We start from the raw sequence: 12,250 nt of genomic DNA, 5'->3' as shown, positions 1-12,250 counted from the left end.
CCACTGTGTCAATGCTGATGTTACATATAACTATTTCACTCTCATCTTGCTGCCTTTGTCCTTGTATCTTTTTACAGTCCCCCTGGTGTTCTAGAGCCAGCACAATTCCAGAGCTGAACTGATCCAGAACTCACTTGGAGCTGAGATGTTCCAGAGTTTGGCAGTTCTGGAGTTTAACTGTTCCAGAGTTTAGTAGTTCTGGAGTTGCCTTTGGATTGCTACCGGTGCAGAAATCAGAACATTTATAAATGGGCATTCCTGTCATGGTCCTTCCACTGGTTTGTTCAAGAATACAAACTCACTGCATGGCAGAACATGGAACAACCCAATCCCCTCACTCTGAGTAATAAACTGTAACAATGACCAATTTTCCTTCCCTGTGAAGAAGACACCATCCTGTCAGAGATAATGGGAACTGTAGATGCTAGAGAATCCAAGATAACAAAGTGTGGAGCTGGATGAACACAGCAGGCCAAGCAGCATCTTAGGAGCACAAAAGCTGACGTTTCAGGCCTAGATCCTTCATCTGACAAAGGGTCTAGGCCCGAAACGTCAGCTTTTGTGCTCCTAAGATGCTGCTTGGCCTGCTGTGCTCATCCAGCTCCACACTTTGTTACCATCCTGTCGGAACGGTTTTCTTTGATCCTCAGTGTACACAGGAAATGACTTTTAACCTTCAACAGTTCCCTTGAACAAGTGACGGCTTACCTTTCCCGTTTCCATAGTTTCTTTCTCTATCAGTCTCTGGCCCTTCACCATGTCCGCCTGCCCTTCCTTCGCTGACACCAGGTTCTTGTCCCTCTTGGCCTTGTTCAGAGACATTCTAATGCTGCTTTTGCTGAAGGAAGGATCAGAGAGAGAAGAGCGAGTTTAAACAGAAGATTGCCTTCCTTTAAAGCTCTTGCTGATTGCTCAGTTGGTTAGTGAGATTCTCACTCTTTTAATTTAATCAAACAAGCCAAAAGAAACAAAAACAAAGTCCCAATTTCTGTCGCACAATCTCAGGATGCCGTCAAAGCACCTCACAGCTGGTGTCTGAAACCCGGCATTTAATTTGAATCCTGCCAAGGGCAGTGTGTTAATGGCCAAACCATCTGATCATGTTGGTGAGGGAGAAATATTGTCCCAGGACATCAGGGCAAATCCTGCCAATTTCACTTGGCAGGGCTGACAGGTCTCATTGGATGGACGGCACCTCCAGCAGTCGGCGCTGAGAGTGCCAACCTTGAATTGGCACCACTCCCTGGACTGGGACTTGCAACTGTGACCCCTGACCTTCTGACCTTCCCAGGGTGGTGATGGGGATATGTCAAGGAGTTTTGGTGCGCTAAACAGAGAGAGGATGAGCTGTGCACCCACAGATTTCAACCTGTGCTCCAATTTGGCCAGCATCTGATGGAGAATTATCCCCAGGTGATCTGAGGCCATTTAGCCCATTCTACTTCTTTTAAGATCTGTCCCACTCCCCTATTGCTTTCCCACATCCTTGGCAATACACTTCATCCTGTTCAGTTGCATCCCTGAGGCTGTGAACTACAAATAATGAAGTATTAACCCCCTCATTCACACCTGCGAGTAGGTTTTATTGAAGATTACCTCCACTTCCTGCTTCTGACACGTTCACTGTTCTCCCGTTTCAGGCTCAATGTTATCGTCTCACCCGCATCCACATCCGCCTGGAGTTCTTGATCGTCATCTGGTGTGACATCTTCCTCTGTCACCACGTTGACTGAAAGAGACAGGATACAGAGTAAAAACCCACCGAACGCTATTCGGCCCATTGACCCCAACGACTGTCTGATTTCTCTGCTATCCTCCAAGCCATTTTTGTACACCAAAGGTGCTACATAAATTCAACAAATTAGCGTGGAGGGTGTGGCAGGCACGTAGCAGTCCCATGCATTTGGAGTTTAAGATGGTTCATTATTCAAGGCTAGAAGAATGAAAAAGCTTTGAAAGTACATAATGACACAGCCTCAACAGCCTTCTGTAGTAAAGAGTTCCACATTCACTTCTATGAAAGAAGAAATTCCTCCTCCTTTCTGTCTTAAATGCCCCTTACTCTGAGATCACACCCTCTGCTGTTAAACTCTCTCGCAAAGGAAAACAACTTCTGCCTGTCAAGCCCCGACTAACCTTAAATGTTTCATTAGGTCTCCTCTCATTCTCCTAAACTTCAATGAGTACAGGCCCAATATACTCAACCTCTCCTTAGGAGAAAATCCCTCCTTATATGGATCAACCGAGTGAAGCTTCTCTGGGCTTCTGCTACCTGCCACTTTAACGCACCACCCTGTTCCCTGGCCAGCATCTCTGGCTTGGTGCAGTGTTCCGGCGAAGCTCAGTACAAGCTGGGAGAATAAAACCTCATTTTCCACTTGGGGACTCTCTAGACTCAATATCAAGCTCAACAATTTTAGGGCTTAAGGCATCTTGTCCCACATTCTTACCTGAACTCCCCTTGTTATCAAGAGATAACAAGGTGTAGAACTGGATGAACACAGCAAGCCAAGCAACATCAGAGGAGCAGGAAAGCTGACGTTTCAGGCCTAGACCCTTCTTCCTGCTTGGCCTGCTGTGTTCATCCAGCTCCACATCTTGTTATCTCAAATTCTCCAACATCTGCAGTTCCTACCATCTCCCCTTGTTATCACATGGTCTGCCAATTCAAACAACCCCATTGTTAGACACTAACAGTCCAAATTAACAGTTATTCGCCTTCCCAGTCTGACTGTTATCCACTCCTTTCTCTGTGCAACTGTTCTTCTCTCTCTTTTGGGTTCTATTTCCACCTACTGTTTACACCTTACCTGCACACCACACCCTACATAAAAATCAACTTGTTCCAGCTACCATCAATTCTGAGGAAGGGTCACCGGACCCGAAATGCTAACTCTATTTTTCCTTCACAGATGCTGCCAGACCTGCTGAGCTTTTCAGGCAACTTTATTTTTGTTCCTGATTTATAGCATCCATCGTTCTTTCAGTTTTTATTTAATGGTCTGGCTAGAGTCTTGTCTAATTTCAGCAAAACCTTGGGCCTTTTATACTACGTTCCCTTTGAAATAAAAGCTAATATTTCATTTGCCTCTCCAATTCCCCAATGATCTTGAACGCTGGCCTTTTGTGATTCATGCATTATCTGCAAAAGCTTTTGAAATCTGGAGTACAGAACATCAAAAATGAAACAAGGTGGAAGTTAAAGTAAAGGGTTCGATCAGTGAGGTCTCCAGTAAATGAGGCAACTGCGGGCATGGCCCTCAGTAAATGGGGCATAGGGGGTTGTGCCCCTCAGTAAATGGGGCATTGGGGGTGTGCCCCTCAGTAAATGGGGCATAGGGGGTGTGCCCCTCAGTAAATAGGGCATTGGGCATGTGCCCCTCAGTAAACGGGGCATTGGGGGGGTCTGTCCCTCAGTAAACGGGGCAATTAGGGTTGGACTCCTTCAAGAAGTTTCAGTTCAGTCGACTCTGCCACCCCACACATTAGCCTCAATCTCTATCCTCCATCATCCCTGTGTTCAATGACAAATTTACTTCAAACCCCATTCAGGCAACACCTCAATTGTCCTGATTTTTAAATCCCTTCATGTCATCACTCCTTCCCAATCCTGAGAATCTCATTAAGCTCCTGAAACCTCTGTTCCCCGCCAATTCTCTCCATATATAGCATCCTTGATTTTAATCCCTCTATCATTGGCAGTCATGTCTTCAACTGCCTGGGCCCTAAACACTGGTGCTCCCTCCTCTGACATTGCCATCTCCCATTCCAAATGATCCTTAAAATCTACCTCTTTGCTCTGTGATCACCAGTCCTAATACTTTCCTACATGGGTCAATATTGATAATACCCTGCAGAGCGTCAACATTAACAGTGCTACGTAAACATTGAAAATAGGAGCAGGAACAGGCCTTTCGGCCCTTCGAGCCTGCTCTGCCCATCAAAGTGATCATGGCAGATCATCCAACTCAATGCCCTGTTACCTCTTTCTTCTGCCATACCCTTCGATCCCTTTAAGCACCAGGAACTATACAGTGATGTGGTTCCCATTGTCCATGGAAAGAAGCAACATGGGTTAAATTTCTTGCAGAGAATCTCCAGTGGGGCAGGTGGAGAATGTTCTCTGCAGGAGGAGCAAGCTTAATGAACTGAGTGACATTGTCCATGCTTCCACTTGTCCTACTCCCTGCACTAATGATGCTGTGACTCTGAACTCTCCATAGCTTTGGTGAAAGCTGTCCTTATGGAAACTGTCAAAGTGCCTGGAATTGTTGGTGTCCCTGTGGGAATTGAAAAGGCAGGGAATCTGTCTGCAGGCTCCATACCTGTTGCTTCTCCCTCCTTGCTGCGACTCCCTTCGCTGTAGGTGTTCAGGAAGTCTGCAAACGTCCCCCTGTTTGCCCTCAGTGTTTTGTACGAGCCCACTTCAGTCACTTTGCCGTTCACTAGAACCACAATCTCGTCAGTTTGAGGCAGAAACGTGACTCCATGAGTCACAAGAATTCGAGTCTGTTTAAAAAAAACACAGATCGTCAGACGGTCAGATTATCATGTGGAGTTTTGTACAGAAACAGGCCATTCAGCCCAGCAAAATCATGGCAGTATTGATGTTCCTACCAAACCCACTTCACCTCAGCCAACTCTTCTGTACTAGCCAGGAACTCTCCACTGGGGGGGCTGGTGATATCATGGGGGTCAGATGTCTGGCAAAATCTTTGGAGTGTGTCTGGTCAGGGACCCCACGAGAGGGGGCAACATGAGAGGCACGTGAGACTGCTTGGACTTCAGACACACCTGAACAGCCCCAAACCCAAGCTAGGAACCTGCCAAGACCTGTGCAAAAGGCGTGGCATGGTGGCTCAGTGCTTAGCACTGTTGGCTCACAACAACAGGGGCCTGGGGTCGACCTACCCTCACGCAATTATCTGTGTGGAGTTTGTACATGGCCTGGGTGGGTTTCATCCGGGTGCTCTACTTTCCTCACATAGGCCAAAGATGTACGGGTTAGACCATGCCAAATAGATTGGCCAAGCTAAATTTCCCAGAGTGCTCAGAGATGTGCCCAGGCTTGGTGGATTAGCCATAGGGAATGCAGCGTTTACAGGGATGGATTGGGTTTGGACTTTGGAGGGTCGGTGCGGAGTCGATAGAATGAATAGCCTGCTTCCATACCACGGGGATTATATCATCCTGTTCACACAGGGCAAAGATGGCCTAACCCAGGACATAGGAGAAAAGACCAAACTACAGAACAGCTGCAGAAAATTCAGGCCAGCTACCGAACATGGTTTCATTTTCTCTGATGTGTTTATCTGGCTTTCCCCAAAATGCATCCATGTTAATCACCTCAACAACCGTGCAGGTATTCAGTGCGGCACTCTCTCAGTACAGACCCTCTGACAGTGCACCGCTCCATCAGTACTGACTCTCTGACAGTGCTGCACTCCCTCAGTACTAACCCTCTGACAGTGCGGCACTCCCTCAGTACTGACCCTCTGACAGTGCGGCACTCCCTCAGTACTGACCCTCTGACAGTGCAGCACTCCCTCAGTACTGACCCTCTGACAGTGCGGCACTCCCTCAGTACTGACTCTCTGACAGTGCAGCACTCCCTCAGTACTGACCCTCTGACAGTGCTGCACTCCCTCAGTACTAACCCTCTGACAGTGCGGCACTCCCTCAGTACTGACCCTCTGACAGTGCGGCACTCCCTCAGTACTGACCCTCTGACAGTGCGGCACTCCCTCAGTACTGACCCTCTGACAGTGCAGCACTCCCTCAGTACTGACCCTCTGACAGTGCAGTGCTCCCTCAGTACTGACTCTCTGACAGTGCAGCACTCCCTCAGTACTGACTCTCTGAGAGTGCAGTGCTCCCTCGCCACTGATCTTCCGACAGTGCAGCACTCCCTCAGTACTGACATTCCGACAGTGCTGCATTCCCTCAGTACTAACCCTCTGAGAGTGCGGCACTCCCTCAGCCCTGACTGTCTGATAGTGTGGCACTCCCTCAGTACTGACCCTCTGACAGTGCAGCACTCCCTCAGTACTGACCCTCTGACAGTGCAGTGCTCCCTCAGCACTGACCCTCCGACAGTGCAGCACTCCCTCAGTACTGACTCTCTGACAGTGCAGCACTCCCTCAGTTCTGACCCCCTGACAGTGCAGCACTCCCTCAGTACTGACTCTCCAACAGTGCGACGCTCCCTCAGTAGTGACCCCCTGACAGTGCAGCACTCCCTCAGTACTGACCCTCCGACAGTGCAGCACTCCCTCAGCACTGACCCTCCGACAGTGCAGCACTCCCTCAGTACTGACCCTCCGACAGTGCAGCACTCCCTCAGTACTGACCCTCTGACAGTGCAGCACTCCCTCAGTACTGACCCTCCGACAGTGCAGCACTCCCTCAGCACTGACCCTCCGACAGTGCAGCACTCCCTCAGTACTGACCCTCTGAGAGTGCAGCACTCCCTCAGTACTGACCCTCTGACAGTGCAGCACTCCCTCAGTACTGACTCTCTGACAGTGCAGCACTCCCTCAGTACTGACCCTCCGACAGTGCAGCACTCCCTCAGTACTGACCCTCCGACCGTGCAGCACTCCCTCAGTACTGACCCTCCGACAGTGCAGCACTCCCTCTGAATTACAACGGCAGCTTAAGGACAGAAATTGTCATCAAGTGTTTGTAGTGAGAGACAAGCCTTCCACCTTGTGGCTCTGATATGTAAGTACTACCTAGTAAGTTTACTCTCTGTGTAAAATAACAAACAGTTGAAAAGCTACATTCAGTCAAGCAAGTGCAATGTAAATTTTAAAAGGGAATAGGATCAGTCTTTGCATGACTATGAGGGTTAATGGAATGTGTTGGAATTAAAATGCCAGGAAAGCCAGACTGAAAAGAATAGCCTCCAGCTAACGCTCTATGGTTCTGGGCCACTCAGAATAGCCAGAGCCGTATTCCACTGCCGCGTCTGCTCTGATTAGGCAATTCCCAACTAAAGAAGCAATTGGGGGTGAGTGCCAATATAGAAACTTGAGTCAAAGAGAACATACGGTCAGTTTTCAACAAATCCTGGAGAAAAACTGAAAGAACTGTTGACACTGTAAATGATAAAGAAACTGAAATTGCGGGAAAAGTTCAGCAAGTCTGGCAGCATCTATGGCGAGAAACCATAGTTAATCATCACTGTGGAAGGGTCACTCATCCCGAAACATTAACTCTGATTTCTCTCCACAGATGCTCCTCGACCTGATGAGCTTTTCCAGCAATTTCTGTTTTTGTTTCCAACAAATCCTTGTCTGGCATACACTGTATCTAACTCCGTGCTGTCCCTGTCTTGGGAGTGTTTGATGGGGACAATGTAGAGGCAGCTTGACTTTTATTTTAAAAAGAGTAGAGGTAGTTTTACTTTCAGTTTAAATGAGTAGAGAGAGCTTTACTCTGCGCCTAACTCCATGCTATGCCTGTCCTGGTAATGTCTTATTAGGAAGCATCAAGAGAGCTTTACTTTCATTCCAAAACAATAGAAAGTGCTTTACTCTTTATCTAAACCCATGGTGTCCCTGTCCTGAGACTGTTTGATTGGGACAGTGTAGACAATCTAACCCCTTTCCTGGATCAAATGGAATGTGCATTAATATTGATAATCACTCAACATTGAAATGCCCATCAACTTAAGTTAAAACATTCCCCAGAAATTCGGTCTCACCTTGTCCTTTAGCAGACCATTTGGACCAATGACTTTTTCAAAGATGTGTTTTCCCACATGTGCATCAACAGCAGAGAGTGGGTCATCAAGTATGATAATATCAGCATCGCTATACACTGCCCTTGCAAGGTTAACTCGCTGCTTCTGTCCTCCACTCAGATTGATACCCTGAGAAAGAGAATCATTAAATCGAGGAATGACCAACTCCTTCTAGTTCAGAACCAAAGAATCTTCCAGCACATTGTTACAATCCCAGCTGACATCATCACTGGACAGGTCAGGTCGCAGATGAAAATCTGGCTTGATAGATTTTTTTTTATTTAACGAACTGGCCGTTCACTGAAGCATAACCACTCAATGCTTAAGTGTTAGTTTTAACAATTGAACAGAAGGTTATTATACAAAAAATTTGAAGATAAAATAGAACAACCCAATTTGTAAGATTCTGAAACACAAGGAAAGAATATGATCCAATCTATCCAACACCATCACTTTACTGTGTTCAAATACCAGAGGGAGCTCTCCTCTCTATATCACATTTATAGTTTTTATTTGTCTTTTTTTTCAATTCCTGCTCTTGAGAGGCTTTTCCTTAAATACCCACAAATTGAGACGAAACTTTCTCAGCTTCAACTAACTCCTGCTAGGTTCTAATCAAACACATCTAGCTGGAACTTTCAAACTAAAGGCCTTACACTGAGATGAGATAATGGGAACTGCAGATGCTGGAGAATCCGAGATAACAAAGTGTGGGGCTGGATGAACACAGCAGGATAAGCAGCATCTCAGGAGCACAAAAGCTATGTGCTCTTAAGATGCTGCTTGGCCTGCTGTGTTCATCCAGCCCTGCACTTTGTTACCCTTACACTGAGACAGCCTGTTTCCTAACTGTTCTGAACTAATTCCTTTCTTCATGATAATTCCTACCTTCTTATATCTTGTATCTTACTTCAACCAGGGCTGCTGTGAAATGAAACCAAAATCTTTCTAATCTGTGGATTCTTCCGCTAATCAAACATTCAATTCATCATTCTTCTATACTAAAAGCAATTTAATGCTTTTCAATATTTACTCTGTCCAATCACAAAACTCTCACAATGCAAGCAAATTCTTAATATCACCCTAGAAGCCCTTTCTGTCTCAAACCCATTTTTAAAGATATGGCTCCAGGAAGGTTAACAAATTAATTATTAAATTCCCTCATACACAGAGACTAAAACCCACACGTCATTAGTTTAAAATCCATGTATGAAAATAAATCATATTAACATATAAACCTATCACTAACTTCACCACTCAGAACAGTAAGAGGACATTCAACCCATCATACTAATGCTAGCTTTTGAATAACAATTTTGTTTTGTCCTACACACTGTTTTTTGTGAGTAGCCCTATAAATTCCTAATTCTCCAGCATCTTCTGATCCCTTCTAAAGTGGTCTATAGAATCATTTTATACTTCAATTCCGATTGAGCCTGCAAAATCCTGACAACTCTCCCAATCTTTTGCCATTGACTTTGAATCTCTGAACCGGGTTATTGCTCACGGAAACAATTTACCAATTTCTCTCATTGTCTTGAAAATCTCTGTCAGGTCAACTCTTAACCTTCTCTGGAATTGAATCGAGATGGAGTGGTGACAGCACTGCCACTGACCCTTTCTAGTTTCTCAGTCTCACATCAGAGGGGCCCAGGCTGATTAGCTGAGCATTTGGGTTCAAATCCCACACTCCCAGCTGGTGATGGTGACCGTGAAACCATCATCAATTGTTGTACAAACCCATCTGGTTCACTAATGTCCTTTAGGGAAGGAAATCTGCTGTTCTTACTCAGTCTGACCCACACATGGCTCCAGACCCATAGCAATGTGGTTGACTCTTAATGAAATGGCTTAGGGAGCTACTCAGTTCACGGGCAATTACAGATGGACAACTAACGCTGGCCTTGTCAGCAATGCGATAAAGAACAAAGAAAATAAAATGGAGTGAGAATAAAACACAGATGTCACATTTTTTAAAAACTACATGCTTTGGTTCTGAGCCCAGTGCAAAGATTTAATTTTTTTCTCCCATACCTTTTCTCCAATCTCTGTCTGGTCCCCAGCCGGTAACAGCTCCAGATCTGGCAGAAGAGCACAGGCCTCCAGGACTTTCTGGTATCGAGATTCTTCCTGCTCCAAGCCAAACAAGATATTGTCCTGAAGGGTATTATTTTGGATCCATGCTTGCTGAGGTACGTAGGCAAACGAACCCTAAAAGCACATATGGCAAGGGGTGAGAAGGAGAAGCTTTGTGTCTCTGTCTCCTTGTGCCATCACTTGGTTCCACGTGCGACAGCAATTCCTCACCTTGCAAGGAGCTAGAATTCCTTTCGCCCCTGGTGAATCCTGAATTAACCACCACCCATCCCCCGTGTTTTGAATCCTTAATGATGGGACCATTTCAACCACATTGATATTGCATAATCAGGATCTACAACTTGCTGTAAACACTTGTGGTTCATTGGCTTGCTCCCTTTTCCCTCAAAGTCAGAAGTTTGGGGGTTCAAGATCCACCGGGCCCCAGCCTGTCTGGTACCCCCAGTGTGCTGGTAGGAAAGTGCTACACTGTTAGACACCCCGCCTTTTCAATGACATGATAAAATGAGCCCTCATCTGCCCTCATAGATGAACACTGAAGATTACGTGGCCTCTGTTTTTGGGAGAGAAGCAGAGATGGTCAACCAGTGAAAGATTTATCCCTCAACTCACACCATTAAGAAATTGATTCTGTGATTCTGAGACTTGAAATCGTAACCTTCAAACTCTAAGCTTTAGCAGTGGGCAGGGTGATGGAAGAGGCCAAAGGAGGAGTTCACACACAAGATGTAGAGATTACCACCCGAAACAAGGGGAACAATGAGTTAAACTTGATGTTCACTAGAGTCATGAACATATCTTACAGTGAAACCCCTTCTGTATAACTTCCGCTTATCAAGCTCAATACCATCCAGGATAAAACAGCCCATTCACCACCTCAGCATTCACTCCATCCACCACCGATGCTCAGCAGCGTATATATAGCAGTGTACACCAAACACAAGGTGCAATGCAGCAAATCACCGTGACTCCTTCATCAGCGCCATCTAAACCCACAACCACTTCCACCTAGAAGGGTAGCAGATACATGAGTACACCATGACCTGCAAGCTGCCCCCTCAAGCTACACACCATCCTGACTTGAAAATATATCGCCATTCCTGCAGTGTAGCTGGGTCAAATCTTGGAACGTCCTCCCTGGGCATTCTGGGTCTTAATACAGAACATGGCCTGCAGCGGTTCAAGAAGGCAGTTCACCACTACCTTCTCCAGGGTAACCAGGAACGGGCAATAAGTGCTGGCTTAGCCAATCCCACCCGATGAGAGAATTTTTAACAAAGTCAAAAGCTTAGGACTGAAGCATAATCACTGTGTCACATTTTTGGAGGGAAACTTTGGGAAGTCTGGCAAGACATTTCTGGCAGATGGAAGTGAAGATTGCCAGTGTTCCTTTAGCAAATCTGGAAAACCGAGTAAGAGAAACTGAGAGAAAATTTGGAATAAGAACCAACCCTTTTGCAAAATAAAACACGGAAATTAGAAGAAGCAGGAATTTTGCAGTTGATGTTTTTCAGTACCTTTACATTTATGAATCCCTTGATATTCTCCATTTCTCCAAGTAGTGCAGATATCAAAGAGGTCTTGCCGCTCCCCACTGGTCCCACAATTGCTACCAGGTTGCCTGGTTTGATATTCAGTGTAACACTACGGGAAATAAAAACACGAAGTGGACATTTATAGGCAGGCAAGACCAGGCTGTGATCAAGTGATGGATAAACAGAACAGGACACATCTACGGTCCAGGTTCAGATGGCAGTACCTTGCCTCTCACTCAGAATAATATGGGTTCAATTCCCAATATGGATATTTCAGCACAATACCCAAAGCTGACACTCATTGACAGAGAGCTGCACTGTCAATGGCACTATTTCTCAGATCTGATGTTAAAACAAAGCCCTAGCTACCTTCTTATCTGGCTGTTGTAACACTATGGGAATTAAAAACACACAGTGGACATTTATAAGCAGGCAACTGGTTATGGAAGAGAAGATAGAATTTTCCCATGGGATGGAGAGGAGATGGACAGATGTCAGGGTTCCTGCTCCTAACACTCGGCTTGTGTCGACACTAGGCTCAGACTGCACCAACACTGAGCTTTGCTGTCAGCACACAGGGGAGCACTTCAGAACAGCCGCAGAAGTAAGGCCCAATCTCACCGACCGAGCCTTAACATTTCCATCATAACAGCAATGAGACAACATTTCCAAATATCACTCACTTCTTGATGGTTGGAGTTTCATTTCTATTCCATGAAAAGGTGGCATCTGAGAAGGCTACTGCAGAATCTGGAGAGGGAACAAGATAGGGAGTTATTCCTTTTGAGGCTGATAGATGTCAATGTATTTGTCCTGCCCGACTGAACATAATATGCACAATCATAGAACAATGCAGCACAGAACGATGCCA

General features: G+C 45.9%; 1 protein-coding gene across 1 annotated transcript in view; it reads right to left on the bottom strand.

Annotated features, from left to right (window-relative positions):
* abcc2 (ATP-binding cassette, sub-family C (CFTR/MRP), member 2) overlaps positions 1-12,250 on the bottom strand; it is a 63,517-nt gene that overhangs the window by 19,672 nt on the left and 31,595 nt on the right. Inside the window, exons 15-21 of the mRNA XM_059653010.1 lie at positions 12,063-12,129; positions 11,362-11,488; positions 9,782-9,958; positions 7,709-7,876; positions 4,326-4,509; positions 1,597-1,729; positions 709-838 (exon numbers count right to left, since the gene is read on the bottom strand). Coding sequence (XP_059508993.1) covers positions 709-838; positions 1,597-1,729; positions 4,326-4,509; positions 7,709-7,876; positions 9,782-9,958; positions 11,362-11,488; positions 12,063-12,129 — 986 coding nt within the window. The remainder of the gene's footprint in view (positions 1-708; positions 839-1,596; positions 1,730-4,325; positions 4,510-7,708; positions 7,877-9,781; positions 9,959-11,361; positions 11,489-12,062; positions 12,130-12,250) is intronic.

This window comes from Stegostoma tigrinum, chromosome 20, assembly GCF_030684315.1.
Source record: "Stegostoma tigrinum isolate sSteTig4 chromosome 20, sSteTig4.hap1, whole genome shotgun sequence".
NCBI lineage: Eukaryota > Metazoa > Chordata > Chondrichthyes > Orectolobiformes > Stegostomatidae > Stegostoma > Stegostoma tigrinum.
The sequence above is the reverse complement of the archived record's forward strand: the minus strand, read 5'-3'. Positions and strand labels throughout refer to the sequence as shown.